This window comes from Martes martes (assembly GCF_963455335.1).
Source record: "Martes martes genome assembly, chromosome: 15".
In the NCBI taxonomy this organism is placed as follows: domain Eukaryota; kingdom Metazoa; phylum Chordata; class Mammalia; order Carnivora; family Mustelidae; genus Martes; species Martes martes.
The window spans coordinates 35430719-35452517 of record NC_137903.1 but is presented as its reverse complement, the minus strand read 5'-3'; the positions used below and the strand labels follow the sequence as shown (position 1 = coordinate 35452517).

Here is a 21799-nt window from a genome sequence, read left to right as displayed (position 1 = left end):
CCACCCAGGTATCCTCCCTCCCCAAGGAGCAATATAAAATAATGTAAAGAGTATCTGAAATATACAATATGGTATGGGCATGATGTCTATTAAATGAAGTACAGGGTGATTTCTTCAACTCAAGAACAATGAAAAGGTTCAGACCACAAGATACGAAATGAACACTGAAAATTTTCACTTTGTGGTTTTAAAGGACCTTACTGAATGAGCTGAACTTAGAGCTACTAATCATGAATTTACAACATGGATATGACCTTTATTATAGTTAATATTGTATTGATCATCATATTATATATGAGGTAAATTTGATAGAACTACCTTTTAATTATACCTACGGTTACTATCTGTTTCACAACTGCAGGTTGCCGTGGTTCATGACATTCATTATAATTAGGTTTCTACTATGCAAGTGTTAGAGGAACTCCTTCAAGTTGTGAGATGTGATGTGTGATTTACGACTCTCTGGGACACCCATTTGTCTCTCTGGAGACGCCTTCCTGGATGGAGCTCAGATAGATATCAGGAAGAACAGTCCCAAAGCTCCCCTACCATGCTTCACCTTAAGGAAGTGCTTAGTTGTTGATAAATTTGTCCAAACTATAACTTCTTAAGGACAAGAATTCCAGGATCTTCCTCCCTGGATTTCCCAGCAGGAGATCTGTCCAGACTGAGTTGTCATAGTATACTTCCTCTTGACGCAGAGCTCCCCCTTTGATGATTTCCAGGGCACATTCTTCCTTTGGAGATGCATCAATGTTGATGATCCCCGAGACGGCCTTCATGGCTGTGTCTATAGAATGATGAGAGAAGAGTGGGGTTATACAAGACCAGTAGAGTCTACAACATGGAAAGTCTGCAGACAGTAACAGCTTAACTCTGAGGGGCTGTTTGCCAGTGCTTGTTCTATAAGACCCATACGCCCTCTCAGAAGACTGGGCCTGCATTTAGGGCCTGCTGTGCAAAGAGAGGCTTAGAATTCATGCGGACCCTGTGTTCCTGGATGAAGATTTGGTGGGGGGTGCGCAGTTAGAGGCGATTGAGAGAATTAAATCACGCTTCTCTCTTGAGTGTTTTGGTTGGGGTGAGGGAGTCATATGGGGGAGCACAATGAGAATAGAAGTTATATCAAGACCCAGTAGCTAATGGAAAATGTCAGTGGGCAAAGCCAAGTGCTGTGTGTTAACGATTCACAAATTTGTAAAAGGAAGAGATGGACGAGAATCCAGGCCTTTGCTTGCCATCAACACGGACTACTTTCATTTTGGAAGGGAAGTTACTTTATCTCTTCCGAATTTCCATGTCCTTTTGGCATGGCTTCTTTTTCTCTTTCTATCCTTGTTTCACTGTGTGTGTGTGTGTGTTTTCTCTTGTTTGGTAACGACTCCTTAACTTATTCAATTACTCTTTAAAGTTTTCTTATTGTACCTATTCTACATAAACTTGCATTTGGACTTACAGAAAAGTTGTAAAAATTGGGCAGAGTATTCCCTTGTAGCCTTCTCCCTGCTTCCCCTAATTACAACGTCACACGTTACCACTGTACAAGTGTCAAGGTACATTGTAATAAGGGCAATCTTACTAACTAAAACACAGACCTTATTTTTTTCACTAACATTCTTTTTATGTTCCAGGATCTTAGTCAGGATTAGACTTAGTAATCATTTCTTCTTTTCTCTCCAGTCTGTGGCAGTTCTTCATTCTTCCCTTGTCCCTCAGGGCCTTGGCACTTTTGAAAAGTATTGATCAATTGTTTTGCGGAATGGCAGTTTGGGTTAGTCCACGTCTCTCTTTTTTTAAAAAAAAAAAATAAAAAGATTTTATTTTTCAGTGATCTCTGCACCCAGCGTGGGACTCAGACGTACAACCCTGAGAACAAGAGTCTTCAGGCTCTACCAACTGAGCCAGCCAGGAGCCTATGTCTGTTTTTTTTTTTTCTTTTTTTTTTTTTCCTGATGATTAGAGATTAGAGTGAGGTTATTCATTTTTGGCAAGAATATCACAAAAATGATGTTGTGTCCTCATTGCATCATATCAAAGGGTTTTTGAAGGGTACCTGACTGGCTCAGTCAATAGAGCATGCAACTCTTGATCTTGGGGTTGTAAGTTTGAGCCCTATATTGGGTATAGAGATTACTTACGAAAAAAAGAAGATTCAGGATATCAATAGTTCTTATTACTGGTGATGGTATTAAGAATAACAAACTTGTACTTAATAAGCCTCAGAGAGGACAGTTAATGGCCATTGAGTGTTCCTGAGGACATAATGGGTTCAGAATAGGGTTAAGTGATGGGTCTGGTGTCACTCGGCACACTTGGTGGTCAGAATGGAAAGAAGTGTCGAAGGATAGTCAGAGGTTTCCCTGGTGACAAAGTGCTTCAGTAAGTGGAGACTGGTGCTCTCACTGGCTTTTAGTCAATTACTCATGAGTCAAGGAGTTCAACGCCTCCTTTACCCACAGTGGTAAGGCAGGCTGTTTATTCCACTGTCTTCACCTTACCTGTGTTTATGAGGCCGAGGATACAGAGAGTGATCGACACATTGACCTTGGTCACTGAATGTTCCATCCTGATAGAGGAGAAAAACCCATCCAGAGCAAACTTGCTTGCAGAATAGGGTGCAACAAGTGGGCTAGCCATTTTCCCTAAATAATAAGGAAATGGGTTAAGAAGGTGACCCATTTTGGCTTCTACAGAGATGATCTTTGCTTTATCTGTAGTAGGACTTGTAACCCCTGTGGAGTCCTTTTACCCTTTGAGGCTTAGTTTCTCTTTGCTTGTATAGAGGCTATCATGCTGTGTTGAATTTCTGAAAGAAAAAAAGATTATTAAGATATCAAAGAAACTTCCCTTGAGGAGACTGGGGTGGAAGGTGGGGTGGGCTGCAGGAAAAGCTTCACTGAAGAAAGACTGGTTAGATTTTAGTAAGGGGAGTATATAAGTGGGACTACAAAAGAGCCATGTAATCCCATAGCTGCTAACTGTGCTATGTCTGACCCAAGACAGCAGAGATCTGAGGGTTTGGCAAGAGCTCCCTGCCAACACAGCAACCTATTATTGATTTTCTTTTCTATACAAGGGAAATGAAAATCCTTGTCTTTGCTTTTCTGCTTAAAACTGCTTTTCTTACTTTCATCACCCTGGTTCATTCTCAGTCAGTTTGGGGAAGGGCATGTGGACCTTCAGGCCTGATAGGGTGACCTCTTCATTATACCCTTTTCAAGAGAAGAGATTAGAAGGGGACTGAGATCTTGACTCTTTGCTGAGCAAAGAGTTATAACAGCTACTTTAAAATTTTTGTCTGCTAATTCTAAAATATGGGTTATTTAAAGATTGATCTCCATTGATTGCCTTTCCTCCTAAGTATCAGTCATATTTCTTATTCTTGTATGTGGAGTAATTTTGCAATGTGTTCTTGATGTTGTGAATGAAACATTATAGAGTCTCTGGATTCTGTCATATTCCTCCAAAAGTATTGATTTTTTACTTTTTTTTTTTTCAGGTGGAAATCCAAATTAGCTTACACCCTGTGTCTCTTGCAGTAGGTTCCAGCTAAAATCTCTGTTGAATTATTTAATCTTCATTGGTTTCTTGGTGTCTACACAATCCATGAGTAATTCAGGGGACAAACGGATTCTGGAAGAGTTTATATATAAAATTTGGTACTGTTCCACTGTGGCTCTTTCCTTTCCAGTATGTTCCCCTATACTTTCTGGATGCTACAGAAACCCTAAACTCTTTTTTCTGGTTCTTCAAGGTAGTAAGATGGCAGTTGCCTATCCCAGATACGGTGTTAATTGTGGACTGCCCTTAGGCATAAGCTATAAAACTCATCTATTGTCAGTTCCCCATTTCCCCCTTTCAAGTGTCAACAGCTCTCCAGTTTTTGTCAGCTTTTGCTTTTTCTCTCCAATGCTTTCAATGGTTGTTTTCTATATTTTGTCCCAAGGTTGATCTGGGGCAGGCTGATCTGTTAGGCACCACTCTGCCGTTATTGGAATTGGAATCTCTATAAGCTTACCAAATCAATGAAAGAAAATGACTTATTCAATAAAGATGCTAGGAAGGTTGGTTAACTCATTGGAAAATAATTATTAGCTCCTTGTTCTACATCATATATCCAAAAAATTCTAGATGGTGTCTAGTATGGCAGACACTGTTGTCTACCCAATATCCATTTCCCCCTTTTTAATAGTAGAATTTGATTTTTTTAAAATCAGGACAGCAGTGTGTTCAGATAAAAATATTTATTTCCTCAAGATTCCCTTGATCTTTTGTATGGCCAGTGATCTAGTTCTGGCCAATGAGAAATCTAACAGAGGGGGTCTCCAGAAAGGATATTAATTTCCTGATGAAATAGGTGGATTCAGGTGACATGCATCTTTTAAATTTTGCCTCTCTTCTTTCATCCTAAATGTACTTCAGATGTGATGCCTAGCATTGCAGTGGTCATTGTGAACTTGAGGAAAAGCTACATATTAAGAATTATGGCACAGAAATGTAAAATGATTCTTGAAGATATAATAAGTCCATTAAACCAACCTTGAACTTATTCCTCAAGAAAAAGGAAGCCCTATTTAGTGTTAAGTGATTATAAGTGGAGTTTTTGTTATATGTGCAGCAGAAAGCATCTTCTGACTGATAAAAAATAATTCAATCAGGAAAGAAGATAATATAGGTGGATATTTATCAGATCCTTGGTTATGAAAGATCATTCTAACAGAAAAGTAAAAAAAAAAGGTAAAGGCAAAGAATATTTGATGATATAAAATGTAAAACTTCTATATGTGAAAGCAATAGCTATAATAACATCACTATAAAGGTAAAGGGTAAATGAGAAACTAGAAAATAATTTAGAACAAAATCTTAATATCTTTAATCTGAACTTCAATTCTTAATGTATTAACTCTTCAAAAAAATACAAACAAATCTCTCCAACTCCATTCTCAATCATGAGTTTTGGCTTGGAATTACTCTACAGTCAAGTTCCAGGAATGGGTGTGTGTGGCACAAGATGTCCAACCAGAGTATCTGATACCGCTTGGTTGTTGACTAGTCTAGGACTGGACCAAAGACTCCGTCAGGGCTTCAGGGCGCATTGTTGGTTGCCTAACCAGAATTTAGTTCCCCTTTCTTCCTCTGTAACCGAACCCCAATTGATTTCATGTTTCTACCTGTTGTAGAGACTGCTAGCGTGCTCTCAATATATCTTTTGTTCTTCTTCTTTAGTAGTGGAATCTCTGATGTGTGCCTGGGAAAATAATTATCTGGGATAAAATCCACATTTCTTAGCTTCTTTGAGCCAGATGTTGCCAAATGACTAAGTGCTGTCCAATGGGTTGTAAACAGAAATGTATCATGTGATTTCTGGAATATGTCCTTAAAAGAAGAAATCAGTCTCTCCCTTCCACTCCTGCCTCCTTCTTGGTGCCTAAAGGTAGATATGTTGGCTGTGGCTCCAGAATTACCTAAGATCATGAAGTAAAAGCCACATGTTGAGACTGGGAGAGCACTGAGAGAGGAGGGAAACTGGGTGACCATGGAGCCTCCCTCCTAGCCCTACCTCCAGGGTACTGCCTACCTCCAGACTGATTTACCTTTTGACTTATTCAATCTATTGCTGTTTTAAATTTTCTGCATTAGAGAGCTGAACCTAATCCTTACTGAGAGTCCTTACTTTTATGCTGCCCATGTTCCAAAGGGAAGTTGATACCATCTCTAATGCTAGGGGTGGTATAATTGATTTAATCCAATCTCCTGGACCATAATTGACACAGGAATGAGCATGTGCTCCATTTTCAACCAATGTCTTTTTTTTTTTTTTAAGATTTTATTTATTTATTTGACGCACAGAGAGAGAAATCACAAATAGGCGGGGGGGGGGGGGCGGGAAGCAGGCTTTCTGCTGAGCAGAGAGCCCAATGCGGGACTCGATCCAAGGACCCTGAGATCATGACCTGAGCCGAAGGCAGGGGCTTAACCCACTGAGCCACCCAGGTGCCCTCAACCAATGTCTTGAGGAGAATTTTGTTGGAGAGTCTGAGAAAATTTTTTTATTTTTCTGGGAGAGTTTCTTAAAGTAGCCATTTTGTTTCTCTTCTACCGAACAATCTTGTGCATGGATATGGGGGCTAGAATTACTCCAGCTATCTCACTATCAGCCTAGGGATGAAGTCACACATGGAAGAGAGCGGAGTCAAGAGAATCATGGGGATGTTGAGCTTGAGCCAAGTCAACCTTCAACCTGGACTTTGGTTATGTCAAAAATGTTTTCTATTGTTTAAGCTAAAAATAGACCAAACTATTTATAAGAATAGCATAGTGGGGGCAACCTAGGTGGCTCAGTTGGTTGAGCAGTCGACTGCCTGCAGCTCAGGTCATGATCCTGGAGTCCTGGGATCGAGTCCCGCAGCAGGATCCTGGCTCAACAGGCAGTCTGTTTCTCCCTCTGACATTCCCCTTCTCATGCTTGCTCTCTCTCTTTCTCTCTCTCTCTCAAAAATAAATAAAATATTTAAAAAAAGGAGAGAAAAGAGTAGCATAGTGGTTAAAAGTATGAGTTCTACAATTAGATGACTTGAGTGTGAATCCCAAGTATGCCATTTCTTAGCTGTCATATGTGGATAATAATACTGCTAAGCTGAAATGTAATATACTCAGCTCAAACTCTGGGATGTAGAAGTATTTAGTAAATGTGATCGCTATTAGTATTCATATTTTAAATTGGTGAGAAAAGTATGAGCTATTCAAAAGATTATGTTGGGACAAATAGACTATTTGGAGAAAAATACCCTTCTAAAAAGAATTCAAATTAGAGAGTATATGTGGAAAGTAAAATAACAAAATGAGGGTCAATATATGATCTCAAGGTAAGAGATACTTTTTAAAAAAGACTGTATTTATTTATTTGACAGAGAGAGTGAGAGAAAAAAAAAAAACAAAAGAAGGGGGAACAGCAGGCAGAGGGAGAGGAAGAAGCAGGCTCCTAGCTGAGCAGGGAGCTCGATCATCACTTGGGGCTCGATCCCAGAGCCCTGGGATCATGACCTGAGCTGAAGGCAGATGCTTGACCAACTGAGCCACCCAGGCACCCCAAGAGATGCTTTTTAAAGCATGAAATCAAAGGCATAGATTATGAAAGAATATATAAATAGGTTTAAATATATAAAATTTAAAAGGCTTCAGAGTTCTGGAAATGTTCACCGTTGTCTTTTTTTTTTTTTTTTCTTTCACCATTGCCTTTCTACACACATACCCTTCAAAAAGATTTTGCCTTCACAGTTGTAGAAGAAGGTCAGGCCAGTGATAGCTAGCACGCACAATGGCTTGAACATCCATCATAGTCTCTTTCAAGATATTGGAATAAGTAATGCAAGGATTCTAATTAGCTGCTGTTGGATTTTGAACTAAAAAGTTGTGTAAGGTTGGGACTGGGGTAGCCATTTCCAGCCATGGAAAAGGATAAGCAAACAGACAAACAGCCATGTGGAGTAGACAAACAAAAAAAATCACAAAAATGAAGCTAAGTAGGAGCTAACACTTAGCTTTTAGGTGCCCGTCTCAAGGCTAGACAATTGCCTGAAGTTACAGAGTTAATGAGTAGGAGAACCGGGAGCCAAATCAGGATTCAAATTCGACTCTAGTGGCCCACAATTTCAAGCAGCAGGGGATAGTTCCTCAGAAGAAGCCACTGTTCTTTTTTATTTTATTTTAATCCCAATATAGCAAATGTATAGTTTTATATTAGTTTCAGGTGTCCAATATAGTGATTCAACAATTCTATACATCACTCCGTCAGAAGCCACCGTTCTTTGTCTGAGTATTTTTCCGAAGCCATTCCTGAGTTGGTGAAGATTCTCTCTGCTTGACAACTAAGCCCCCAAATAGGCAAAATTTATGAATAGCGTTACTATTTTCCCTTCTAAGCTGACAGATGAGCTACCCATCGGGCTAGTCACTTCTAGTCCCTTTATGTTAGTTTCCTAGGGCTGCCATAATAAATTACCACAAACTTGGAGGCTTGAGGCCACAAAAATTTATTTTCTCATAGTTCTGGAGACTACAAGTCCAAAACCAAGGTATGAGCAGAGCCATGTTCTCTGCAAAGTCTCAAGTGGAGAATTCTTCCTTGCTTCTGCAAGCTCCTGATGTTTGCTGCCAATCTGAGGCGTTCCTTGGCTTATCAATGCATCACTCTGATCTCTGCCTCCATTTTCACATGGCCTTCTCCAATTCTGTCTGTGTCTTACTTTTCTTATTAGGATACTTGCCATTGGATTTAAGTTCACCTATATAAACTGGGATGATCTCCTCTTGAGATCCTTACCTTTATTACATCTGTAAAGACCATTTTTCACATAAGGTCACATCACAGGTTCCAGGTTGACATATCTGCTCGCTATTCCCTTTGAGATGATAATAAAGATATTGACTGTATGATTTTATGTGTCTGTCCAGGTAGCAACAGGGATGCAGAAGCAAGAGACCATGTTAACCATAGTCTGAATTCCTGTAACAGTGATTTTTGTCCCATTAAGGGAGCTTAGTGTATCCTACTTTCTGTCTTTAATTATGCCTTAGATTCTGCTCAAAGTACAAAAAAGATCTTAAAATTGTTTTGCAGGAGAAAAGGAGAGATTTTTGTTGTTGGTGGTGTTTTGTTTGTTTGTTTGTTGTTCTAGAGAGGAGGATGAAAGAAGAGAGAAAGGGAAAGAGGAAGAGAGGAGAGAGGCAGAGAAACAGCCGGACATGGAAGAAAACCTCCCGGAAAATTCACCGGTAGAAGCATGGTTTAAAAAAATATTTTTTAAAAGACTTTGTTTATTTGAGAGAGAGAGAGAGAGAGCAAGAGCACACAAGTGGGGAGAGGGGCAGAGGAAGAGAGAGAAGCCGATGCCCCACTGAGCAGGGATCCTGAGTCAGGGCTGAATCCCAGGACCCCAGGTTCATGACCTGAGCCGAAGGTAGACACTTAACTGACTGAGCCACCCAGGCGCCCCTAAAAAAATATTTTTAAATGGTGAAGAAATATATTGAATTACTAGACAAAGGTCAAGATTGGACAAATTCTATTGAAAACTCTTTAACCTTTACTAGGAAAACTATGCATGAGGTAAACTGCAACTGTCATTCACAGTCATTATAACCAAATTTTATGTCTTAAATTTTGTGAAATGCTATTGATCTGCAAACCTTTAAACCAGTAATTCTCAAATTCATGGAGAGATGGGGCACCTGGGTGGCTCAGTTGGTAGAGCACACGACTCTTGATCTCAGGGTTGTAAGTTCAAGCCCCATGTTGGGTATAGAGATTACCTAAAAATAATAAAATCTTAAAAAAATATATGGAGAGAACCTACAGATTTGAGTCTACTCCCTTCTCAGAGTCTTCTAGTTTGTGTTCTGGAGTAGAGGACTGTGTTGACAGGTTCAGTAGGAAAGAAGGTCTTTATCCATAAAGCATAGTCATGGTGGGCTTTGAGGGTGGGTGTGGGAGCAGGAGATGCATGGTGACATAAACTCATTGAACCTGATCTAGGAGCTCCCAGAAGAAGTGGAGAGGGAAGGTCTTTGGAAGGGGCTTCCTGAAGTCTTATGACAGCAGCTGGGTAAACTGTCATTAAATGATGAGTTACTGTGTCTCTTTAAAGCCCAAACGAGTGTGACCCAAATCTAAACTGGATATTTATGTGAAGAGAGATATTGAACTAACCAGGAAAGTTCAAACTTCACCTTTAGGAGGTAGGCTGCGAATTCTGCTTTGATGAGAGAGGGCACAGAAGAGCCAAGGAAGTGTGGGAATGGCTTGTACAAAGACTAGAGGTGGGGGTGGGTCACTTATAATAAGAAGCTAGTAGAACAAGAAAAATAATAACACAGTTCATTATATTTTCTTCTTTTCAAAAGTATAGGCTAATAAGCCCTTGTCCGAAACCCATAGGGCCTGATGTGTTAAGGAATTCAGAATTATTTTTGGGTTTTAGGAGGTGGTACGGGGTTTATGGTATATATTACATAACACCCCCAGTAGAGTCTGAGGAGGCAGGTTTTAAGTAAACACATGATTATTTCTGCACTAAAATATTTGAAAGTTCACACGGAGATAAAAGCTTTAAGTTGCTTCCCTTCAGTTCAAGTTAAACTAACTGTAGATAATTAATTATGGAGGAAGAAATCCTTAGTATTCAGAGCTTCTACCCCCCCCCCACCCCTCACCTTACCCCCTACGCCTCACCCCCCAGCCCATACATTTTTGGATTTTGGAGTTGCAGATAAAGGATTTTTTGAACCAGTCTAGGCTCGCTAAAGAAAAGCTGAAACATATCAAAAAGTAGAAAAAAGAGAAAAGAAGGGAGAAAAATCTCCTAGGTGCTCACTATTCCAAAAACAACCCTGCGTCATTTCATTAAAGTCTGTTTTCTATTCACGGAGCTGTTCTTAAATTTTCCTGTATAACGCAGATACGCTTGTGTGAGGGAACCTCTGTGTTCTGCTATACATGAAATATATTTAGAAGTTTCAGGAAGCTCAAACGGGCAAGGCCCCTCTAAAAACCCAGATTTTTATTTTTTAGAAAGGTTCTATGTGTTAAGGGGCCCTGGCCAAGATGGAATAAATAACATGTAACAGGATGTTAAAAATTGACTTCTGTTCTAGTTTCAGCTGAGGTTCAAAGGCTGAGAGCAAACTGGCAAACGCCTTTATCTTCTGAAGGAAGGTTCCAGACTACCTGTGCACTTACACAGCATGTGGTAACACAGATAAGCAAAAACCTGAAAAACCCCCAAACCAAAAATGTGTTTGCAGCATGTAGACCTTCAACTATCCTGAGGGAAGAAAGGGACTGAAGGCACAGAGGCCAGGGGGCATGGAGTAGGAAGAGGACATTGAGCTGACTCCAGTGACATTCCGAGGAGAAAGGGTGGGCCTTCCCCTCATGTCCATTCTTGTGAGAGAAGCTCCAAGGGCACCTCATGGAGAGCTTGTCCCAAGGAGTTTAAGGGGCATCAAGGACTGGGGTTTGACCCAACCCAAGAGGTCTGCTTACTATGGGCAAGGCCACTACAGAGCGGGGGCGAACTGTGTCCTACAGAAGGGAAGGAAGGCTTCCTGTAGGAAGCTGGACATCCAGCCCCCCACTTGGCTTGCTGCCACCCTAGGGGCTTTGTCCTAACACTCATCCCTTCTTCCCCAGAGTCATTTCCAATCCTGTCCCAAAGAGCAGCCCCAAGTGGTGAGTGTATCCCCCTGTATTCCCACTGAACTCCCAGGGCCAGAAGGAAATACATCCCACAAGCACTTGCTGCCCAAATCGCAAGAAGAACAAGCAGTGTTCCAGCAGGGGCTTCCTAAAGATACCCACAAAAACACCCCATGCAAGAGCCGGGTTTGGCCATGCTCCCAGCTCCGAGAGCATGAGCTTTGAACGTTTGCTGTGGCCAGAGCTCAGTGGCGTATTAGCAAGGTGTCAGCCAAGGAAGGCCTTACCTATCCTGGACCTTCCTTCTTCCCTGTGCCCCCCTCTTTTCTTTTAAACAAGAGGGGCTAGAGGGAGCCTAGTAAGGGAGGAGGAGACAGGGAACAGGAGGAAAAACTGGACGCATCTCTCCTTGCTACAGCAGGCTCAAGCTCCATCAGGGGAGAAGCTTTAGTGAAATTACTCGTGACCGGACATTTTAATTACTAAAGTGAGACCTTTCTTGAGACTGGAGGCAGCCAGAGGATCTTTTATTAGCCTACAGCACTGCCCTCTGCCTGCCATCACACCCAGGTTCAGGGATGAGCTAACCCATAAGAATAAAGTTATTTTCTGATTGCAGACCACAAGATTCACTTGTTAACTACCAGTTAGAAAACAAAGCATGAGCTTAATGAAATCAAATGAACAAGTAAATAAATGTACTAATTTGCGTGAAACTGTCATGAAAGTGAGGGGGTGGAAGCCTGAGCACTTCTGCGCAAGGGTAGGTTTCGTTTCCGGAGGGGGGAGAATGGAGCCATCAGGGCAGAATAGATGTATGTTAGCTCGGTTTCTCTCCTGGGAAGTTTTAGACCGCTGAGAAACAGAGCTCTGGCGATCATATTTTCTGAAGAAAATATGGGACATGGAGTCTGACAAGTAAGAGTGCAGACTTGGTGATGAATGGGACATACTGTTTGCAATTAGCTCTGTCCCAGAAACGCTGGGACTTAGCCACCGTAGGAACAGCAAGAGCCAGAGGGCTGGCAGCTTAGCTGTGTGCTGGAGCTTGTTAGTGGAGAAGAAGAGGTCAAAAGCAGGCCTCAGGGCTTTTGTTCATCCACTCCACACCCTCCATCCCCAACTGCCCCGCTGAGATTTTGAAATTACAGTATTTCCATTTCAAAGGCAGATTTTAAACTGAATTGAGAGCTCCAAAGAAAGTGTGCAGGATGGAAAAACTTCATTTCTGCCCGCCATCAGACTCTCAGAGTGACCCCAGGCAAATGCGCCACATCTCCCACTGAGCGAACCCCAACATAGGGTTCACCATGCCTTGGTGGCTTCGAGGCTGGAACTCATCCCAGATCTGGTGCCTTTTATCCAGCTCTTCCTAAAAATATTTCCTGAGCTGGGCCCCTGAGGGTCTAACCTCTTTAGTTGTTTGGGTTGAGTCGGGCTCTAAAGATAAATCCGTCTTTCTACTCCAGGCTTTGGAGAACCTGAGGTATCACTGTAAGCATTGGGACAACCCACAGTCCCGTGGTAACTGAAGCAAAGGGAATGGATGGCGATGCCAGGGGGGTATGTTGAGTGAGAAGAGAAGAGGGCTCAGGGTGGAAAGAATCTTAAGGAAACCAACAGTAAGACTTTGGGATAAAGAGAACTGAGCAAGGCATCCTGAGTGGCCGGGGGACATGACACCTGGGAGGTGGTGTGATTTGGCAGAACACAAAAGAGGAGTGTATGGTATTGAAACAGTGCAAAATGTACCAGAGATAAGTAAGATAAAACCTGTTACCTAGGTTTTGCAAGATGAATTTGGCAAGAGATTTTCTGTGCAGGTACGGGGCCATGAAGCCTGGCTCCTCCTATTGTCCCGATCACATGAGCACATCTCCAGAGTCGATTTCAAGAGCTTGTGCAGTTGCTGTGCCTGACCATTTCCACTAGCATTACCTAATCACCCATATCTGGCCAAAATAGTTGTGCCTGGAGAAAGGAGGGTGATCATTGTCCTATGTGTTCATCCACTGTGGATTAGGGAGGCATTTGCATTCCCATCATTAAGAGAGGCTTTAAGATAACTTGGAGATCCTTGCAAGTGTCCACTAGAGTTTGGGAACTAGTTGAGTGCATTGTGGGATCAAATGTACCGATGAGTATCAGGCTTCTCAAAAACCAAATATGGAGCCCATGGAGGGGAGCTGGCTTGGGGCCACCTACCCAGGGATGGTGGGGTGGACTGGGCCAAGAGGGATGGGCTGATCAAAGCCTTTGGGCTGACAAAGAAGCCAAAAAGAGCGAGCTGCAGGAAACATTAGCACATCTCCTACAGGGGATCTCCAAGGAACCCATGAGAAGGCCCCACAAAATCCACTGCCATACCTCTTCCAAGTCACTAGATCCCTAGGATGGAGATTTTTTTTTTTTTTTTAAATAACTTCAAACTTAGAGAAGAGTTGCGAGAAGAGTACAAAGGACCTCTCCCTTCTCCTTCCTGAACCATTTGGGAGTAAATTGCTGTAATTGAGGTAATTGCTGACCCAATGCCCCATGGCCCCTGAATATGTTAGTGTGCATTTCCTACACAGAGGGACATTCTGGGACATAGCCACAATGCAACTATCAAAATGTGGAAAGTAATTTATTGGTTTCCTAGACCTGCTGTAACAAATTACTACAAGCTGGCCGACTTAAGACAACAGAGGTTTATTCTTTCACAGTTCTGGAGACCAGAAGTCTGAAATCAAGGTGTTGGCAGGGCTGCACGCCCTTCAGAGGTTCTAGGGGAGAGAGAATCCTCCCTTGATTTTTCTAGCTTCTAGTGTCTGTCAGCATTCCTCATGGCTCTATCACTCCAGACTCTGCCTCTCTCTTCACACAGCTCTCTCCTGGCCATGTCTTCTCATCTGTCTCTTATAAGGACACTTGCCATTGGATTTAGAGCCCAAACCAGGTCATCCAGGATGACCTTATCTCAAAATCCTTAACTTAATTACAGCTGCAATGACCCTTTTTTCAAATAACATCACATATATAGGTTCAGGGCCTTAGGACATGGATGTATCTTTTTGAGGGTCACCATTCAACCTACTACAATATTTTGTAGGGTGGTACTTAAGATAAAAAACTTATTAACTAGAGTTAAGTGTACAGTCCAGTGGTATTGAGTACATTCATATTGTTGTGCCAATCATTACCAGCATCCATCTCCAGAGTTCTTTTCATCTTGAGACACTGAAACTTTGTGTATCCATTAACAGTAATTCCCCATACCCCTCTCCTCCTAGCCCCTGGCAACCACTATCCACTTTCTATCTTTATGATTTTGACTATTCTAAGTATCTAAGTGTAATTATATAGTATTTGCCTTTTTGTGACTAGTTCATTTCACTTAACATAATGTCCTCAAGGTTCATCCACTTTGTAGCATATATCAGAATTTCCTTTCTTTTTAAGAATGAATTGAATGTCTTCCTTTCTTTTTCTTTTCTTTCCTTTTCTCTTCTTTTCTTTCCTTCCTTTCTTCCTTTCCTTTTTAAAAGATTTTATTTATCGTGGAAACTGGATGGCTCTGTCGTTAAGCGTCTGCCTTTGGCTCAGGTCATGATCCCAGGGTCCTTCTCTGTCTCCCACACCCCCTGCTTCTGTTCCCTCTCTCACTGTCTCTCTCTGTGTATTTGACACAGAGAGAAAGTGTACGAGCAGGCAGAGCAGTAGGCAGAGGGAGAGAGAGAAGCAGGCTGTCTGCTCAGCAAGGAGCCTGACAGGGGGCTCAATCCCAGGACCCTGGGATCAGGACCCAAGCTGAAGGCAGATGCCCAACTGACTGAGCGACCCAGGTGCCCCTGAACTGTATGTATGTACTACATTTTGCTTATCTACTCCTCTGTTGACGGACCCTTGGGTTGCTTCCATGATTTAGCTATTATGAATAATGTTCTATAAACACAAGTGTACAAGTATCTTTTGGGGTGTGCTTTCAGTTCTTTTGAGTATGTACAAAGCAGTATAATTTCTAGATCATGTGGTAATTCTATTTTTAATTTTTAATTTTTTGAGGAACCTCAATACTAGTTTCCATGGTGGCTGCACCATTCAACATTCCCACCAACAGTGCACAAAGGTTCCAATTTCTCTACATCCTCCCCAAATCTTGTTGCTTCCTGTTTTTGTTTTTATTTTGTTTTGTTTTGTTTTTATTTTTGATAATGACTACCCCAACAGTTGTTAGGTGGTATCTCATTGTGGTTAGATCTACATTTCTCTGATAATTAGTGATGTTGAGCATCTTTTCATATACAGTTGTTTATTCAGGTCCTTTTTTCATTTTTGAATATTGTTTTTCTGTTGTTGAGTAGGGTAGCACTTTAAGACTATGCAAATGCCGTGTTTCTTATTAAACTTTTACCCTCCAGTTTTGGCATCCATTGATGTTTTCTGGCTGAATTATTACTAATTTTTTTGAATTATTGCTACTTATTTCTAATTTCATCACTCCTCCTGTATTTCTCATTTAGCTTTCCACTATATGGAAATGCCTTCTCCACTCCCCATTTGTTTGTGTATTTATTTATCTCATCATGGAATTTAGTGCATCTTATGGGCTATAATTTGTTATTGTCATTATTTATTTGAATGTCCCAATGGTTCCAGGTTTGGCTAGTGGGAGCCTTTTAAAAGTTTCTGTGTCCTAGTAACATGTCCCTATTATTCTTCGGGTAGTTTTTTAATTGCTGGCACAAGATTTTCAGGTTCATCTTAAACCTTTCCTGGCACTGCCCTGGAATCACCCATTTCTCCAAGAATACTTCGCTCCTTTTAGTGGAGAATGATATTTAGAAACCAAGATCTGGACACTCAGTGTGCTCCCAGGTCCTCTCAGTAGACAGAGCTAGGGAAAATATGCATGCACATATAGACATACACATCTGTATTTCCATATCTATTCATGGATTTTAAGAATGATTATTTCATAGACACCTCCAGGACCAATCCAATATCACAGGGTTCATTCGAATTTGTAACACTGACAGCAAGATCCATTATCCTTAGTATGTATTACTTCTTTGATGAATGCCCATTGTATGTGATTATTCTGTAGTTATTTCTTAGCCCTCTGTGTGGATGCCCTCCTCATCCCACCTGGACTCTGGCACTTCCTACCAGGGCTCATGGGTGACCTCTATACTCCATATTGGGCTGCCCTTAGCAGCACTCATTGCAAATGTCCCCATTGCCTCTCTTAGTTCTAACGCTCCATGCCAGGTGCCACACAGACACCCTTCTTGGCCCACCTGAACTCTGAAAGTTCTCACAAGGCTACCATTGCTGTCTCTTTTATGGACGCCCTCTTCATCTCATCTCAGTGTTGCTATCCCAAGCCAGGCTGCCACTGCCACTCCCTGACACAGACCTGTCCGATCCTGCCCAAGTTGGACAATGTGGGCTGGCAGAAGCAGTCTTCAAGGAAGATTACCCAAAGCCTATGCAAATGACTCAGACAGGTCAACCATCGTCCACCCTGCTTCTTTCCTAACTCTGTCCTCCCTGTGGCCTCACTGATTAAGCCTGAGTCAATGATTGTGCCTCCAGGCTGGTAAAGTCACAAATAACTTCAGGGATTGACTTACAAAATTCAGGTGAGCCAATCAGATGCCTCTTCTTTTGGGAGGGGGGCGGGAATTGGAGTTGGAGGTTGAGAGACCAGGAGGTTTGGCCATGGGGCAGAAGTTCAAAGCATATTGAGAGCTGTTAGGCTGAGAAAGGGGCCGTGGCAGCCAGGTTGAAGCAGGTGGCAAATGAAGCAGAGGCTAATGGAGAGAGGAGAAAGGGGAGCAGGTGTGCTGAGAAAAGCAGGTATGGCAGAGACGTGCTATCTCTGGGAGATCCTGGCCTGGCCTTCTTTCCTGGCAGCGTGTCTGCTACAATTGCCATAAGGCCAGTGGCCTCCCCAGGGATGGGCTGAGACAGGTGTGTGTCCAACGTGGGCCAGGGATCCGGCACCCCTTCAAAATAATATTCTTTAAATATTGTTAACATTTAATGTTACTTACTCTTCTAATGCTAGAAATAAAGGATTTATTATATGCACTTATCACACGGGAATTCCTGAACCAGACAACTTTATTGGAAAATAGCAACTAATTTAAAACCCATATAATAAAATGGACTACGCATTAATTGGATCCTGAACTTTCAGTCGACTGTGATGGCTGACTTCAGGCACACGTGAGTGGGCTGTTTTCAGTATTGGTAGCTTTGCTTGCAAATTGGTAGACAAGCTGAAAAAAAATCCTGCAATAAATGTTTTCCTATGTACATCTGTGACTGGATTGGTGGTTATATCTTGTTAGATTCTCAACATTATGTCTGCTGAGTGAAATGACGGAAGCACTTCTGAGGCTATTGATACATTTTGCCAAATTGCTTTAGACAAAATGAACAATGAGGGACTAGACTTTTAAAGATCAGTGATGGAAACCACTTAAAAATAGTTTATAAAAAATCATACTCTTCCCTACCAGGAGTATATGAGAGTGTCCAGTAGCTCCACAGCTACTCTGTGGAGGGAACAAAGTTCTCAGCAATTGACAATTTTGTAGGCAAACAAACAAACAAAACAACAAAAAGCAACCCTCCACTCCCACCATGGCATTTAGTGGTTTGAATTTGATAATGCAATAGTTTTAAGTTACTTGAATTTGCTTATTTACCTGTGAAATGGAGCACAATCTCTATCCTACCCTCGCCCCAAATCAGCCATCATGGGAGGAGAAATATTTTGGTTCCAGTTACCGTATGGGAGCCCAATCCCTTACTTTTTGTTTTAAAAAAAATTTATTCTAATTTTTCTAATTATCCTAAAGCTCATTGTGCAAGGAACAGTTTTGAAGTCTGTAAAATGAAAGATGAAAGCCCTATCTTTTTTTTTTTCTTTAAAGATTTTTAAAAATTTATTTGACAGAGAGACAGAGCACGAGTCAAGACAGAGGGAGAGGAAGAGGAAGAAGCAGGCTCCCCGCTGAGCAGGGAGCCTGACGTGGGGCTCTATCCTAGGACCCCAGGATCATGACCTGAGCCAAAGGCAGATCCTTCACTGATGGGGAGCAATCAGGCACTCAAAAAGCCCCTTTCTTTAAACGCAGTTGGGCTCATACTATATATAGTGTTCTCTAAATTACTTTTCTTTCAAACGCTATTTTTATAGTCAGTATATATAAAAATTTACATAGTATTTCACTGCAATTTAGAAACCTGTCACTAGTGGTGAATATTCAGATTGCTTTCAGTTTTTAAATAACTGTAAACAATGTAACGATCGTTTACACTGGAGTGGGGGCTCTGCAGTGATGTCCCTAGCCTTGCTTTCCTTGTTCCCTGCCACAGCCCTGGCATCTGGCACTGTGTGTGGCTCAGAGTGGAGCTGCAATTCATATCTTTTGAATAAATGAATGAAGGTATTTTGCGAACACTTTTGCAAATGTGTGTAGAATAAATTTCTCAGATATAAAGTTGTGCTCTCTCTCCCCAGACCTGCCTCATCTTGAAGTATCTTAAGTGGACTTCTGCTTACTGAAATCAATACTTATTTCAGCAGGAATTCTCCTTGGGTCAAACCCAACTGTCTAAAGGTCTATATTCACGCCATGTCAACTTCACTTTTCACTTTACTAATTTTATACTTAACTGAGTTTCAAAGATATGCCTTTGTCAACATTTGCAACAAGAAGCTGCATATGAAATCATTTATGTTATTTATTATTAGAAAAGTTGTGCTAACATCTCGATGGGCAGAGGCATGGCAAAACAATTCACAGAATAGAAAATATAAATATCCTGTAAACACATGAAAATGTAATTAATTCACTATTGGCCGGACCTTTATTAAATATCCACTACATGCCGTGTGCTGCTGTAGGAAATAAAATATAATGTAATAAAAAATAGAACACCACTGCTCTCAAAGGGACAGGGACCTCACGTTTCATGTCAAATAAAAATTATCACTACTAAACACCTTTTTCTTTTACCTACAAACTTGTCAATTGCCAAAAATTTTGTGAACCCTGCAAAGTAGTTGTGAGAGGAATACTTGTGTCTATACTCAGGGTGGGAATGGGCCATGATGCTCATATTCATCTAAATTCGTTTTTATTTTTGTGTATTTTAAGTCTAGTCTTTTATTTTTCCTTTCATCTAAAGCAGTTTGGAAAGATGTACCAAAAGCCTTCAAAACGTTTCTATCATTTCATCCAGTAAATCTAGTACTAAGAATTTATTAAGAAAATAATTGTCAACTCAGCCACGTATTTACATAGAAGACATTTATTACAGGATTTTTAAAATAGCAAAACATTGGAAGGAACCTAAATGTCTGGCAATAGGAAAATAATTGTTTTATATGTCTATCTATATCTGGAAAGAAATTCTCCAAAATATTGGGATGGCTATGGATGATTTTTACTTTGAGTTTTATACTTTTCTTCTTTTTCCAGATATTCATAGAGTGTGTGTGTGTGTGTGTGTGTGTGTGTGTATGAGTGTGTGTGTGTGTGTGTGTGTGTGTGTGTTGATTTTTAAAATTATGGAAACATTTAGGAAAGTTGCTAGGGGCATTGCTCTTCTCATTACTTTCTGCATGTACTTTATGTCTTTTATGAGAAATTTATTTCAGATATTATCTGCTTCCTATAGTACCTCCTTCTTTTGAATATAATCTTATCTATATACTGACCCTCTTCTTTTTCTTTTTGTTAAGAAAATTCAAGAGGCAGGGGCATCTGAGTGGTTTAGTTGGTTAAGCGGCTGCCTTCAGCTCAGGTCATGATCCCGGGGGTCCTGGGTTGGAGTCCTGCATTGGGCTTCCTGCTCAGCGGGGAGCCTGCTTTGCTTCTCCCTATCCTCTGCCCCTCTCCTAACTTGTACTCTCTTTCTCTCTCTCAAATAAATAAATAAAATCTTTTAGAAAAAAATTCAAGAGGCAAATTTGAAACTTAAGGACTGCATCCGTGTAGAGTCTGATTTTGGCATTATATTCTTTTCTTAAGATCTAGTTTTCTGTATGTATATTTTCAAGTAGAGTGTATTTGTTCTAAGCGTTCTCAAACTCCTCATAAGTAAATGTAAAGACACAATGGTAGAACCCTCCTGTTTTCACCAAGAAATGCACTGGAACAAAAATCATTAGTCTAGCAGGGTTAAGTAGACACGATGACTTAAGCTCTACCCAGCCTTTCAAGGGGGAAAGGTGGACCAATGGTTGTCATAAATAGCATTCTCTTGTTCACAGCCTGTACTAAATTGTTAATGTCTTCAGCAGGAAATCATCTTTCCCCCTTGCAGATCTCCACTTGCCCCTTTTGCAGGGCTGGTACAACAATGAACCTGAGGACGAGTCCAACAGGTTCTGTCTCAGTCCTTCAGGTTTGCCTAAACACAACCTCTTGACTTTAGGCTAGCATGGCTCCAGAAATTTTTATGTCCAGGTTGTTGATTCCTCCTTGAATCTTTTTCGCCTTCCTCCAGACACTATAGATGACATATCTATAAACGCACATATCTCATTCCCCCTGCCTCCCCCCAATCTCCTCAAGATAGTCCAAGTCTGCAGCACCACCTCCCTCCTGATCACTTTAATACCTCTACTTGCGTGTATAAACACTTCCACTCACCTTGGAAAGTGTGGTTCCTGAAAATTCTTTCTTTTTTTTTTTTTTAAAAGATTTTTATTCATTTATTTGACAGACAGAGATCACAAGTAGGCAGAGAGGCAGACAGAGAGAGAGGAAGGGAAGCAGGCTCCCCGCTGAGCAGAGAGCCTGATGCGGCGCTCGATCCCAGGACCCTGAGATCATGACTGGAGCTGAAGGCAGAAGCTTTACCCAATGAGCCACCCAGGGGCCCCTGAAAATTATTTCTGAGGTAATTGGATTTAAGGGTAAAGATTCACCTTAGAAAAATATAAAATAATTGGGTGAGGGATAAATCGCCCCTTACTACTCGAGTTCCTAGAACCCCTTTGCATCCAGAACCTTGACCTTGGCCTTCCTCTCCCCACCACACTCCAAGGCATATCCATACTATTTTGAGGCATCGCCTGCCTTTCAGGAAAAAGTGGGTGCGCCGAGCTGAAGGCAGGGATGAGATTAACATCTGTATATTCTTGTCTTGATGCAAAACACCATTATGGGTATTCCAAATCCTGTTAGTTGATACATGTAGTTGAGAAACCTGTTTTATTTTTTTCCTCCCTCTTTGTAACGTTGAATTCTTGAAGTAGTTTTAGACCACACAGGCAGCCCTTAACCCTCAAACAGGTTAAGGTCCAACAAGTGACTTCATACATTGGTTTGAGTTTTCCCACAAAAGCCTTGTCTTATGAGGTATTTGCCCCTTGCTAGTCATCTCACAATATGCCTGAAATACTGTACATCTATGTAAAAAAATATATATATGAAGCAATGCTGGAAATGAGTAAACCAGAAAAGGAACACATTTGAATAAGACTTTGAAAAGTAAATACAGAAAGTTAATCTTTTCAAAAGAGGATTTGCTTGGAAAATAGTGAATAGGTAACCAGAGACACTTAACAGAGGTGGCAAAGAGAGGTCTGAGCAT

The 21799-nt window shown here is 41.2% G+C and overlaps 1 protein-coding gene across 4 annotated transcripts in view; it reads right to left on the bottom strand.

The window, feature by feature from the left end:
- Positions 1 to 231: 231 nt before the first annotated feature.
- The window catches only part of HSD11B1 (hydroxysteroid 11-beta dehydrogenase 1), a 63621-nt gene continuing 42053 nt past the window's right edge, over positions 232 to 21799 (bottom strand). For all 4 annotated transcript variants that reach the window (XM_080823947.1, XM_080823949.1, XM_080823948.1 and 1 more), the window contains 2 exons: positions 2499 to 2642; positions 232 to 790 (listed from right to left, as the gene is read on the bottom strand). In XM_080823947.1, the coding sequence (XP_080680073.1) occupies positions 573 to 790; positions 2499 to 2642 (362 nt within the window). In that variant the 3' untranslated portion in view covers positions 232 to 572. The remainder of the gene's footprint in view (positions 791 to 2498; positions 2643 to 21799) is intronic.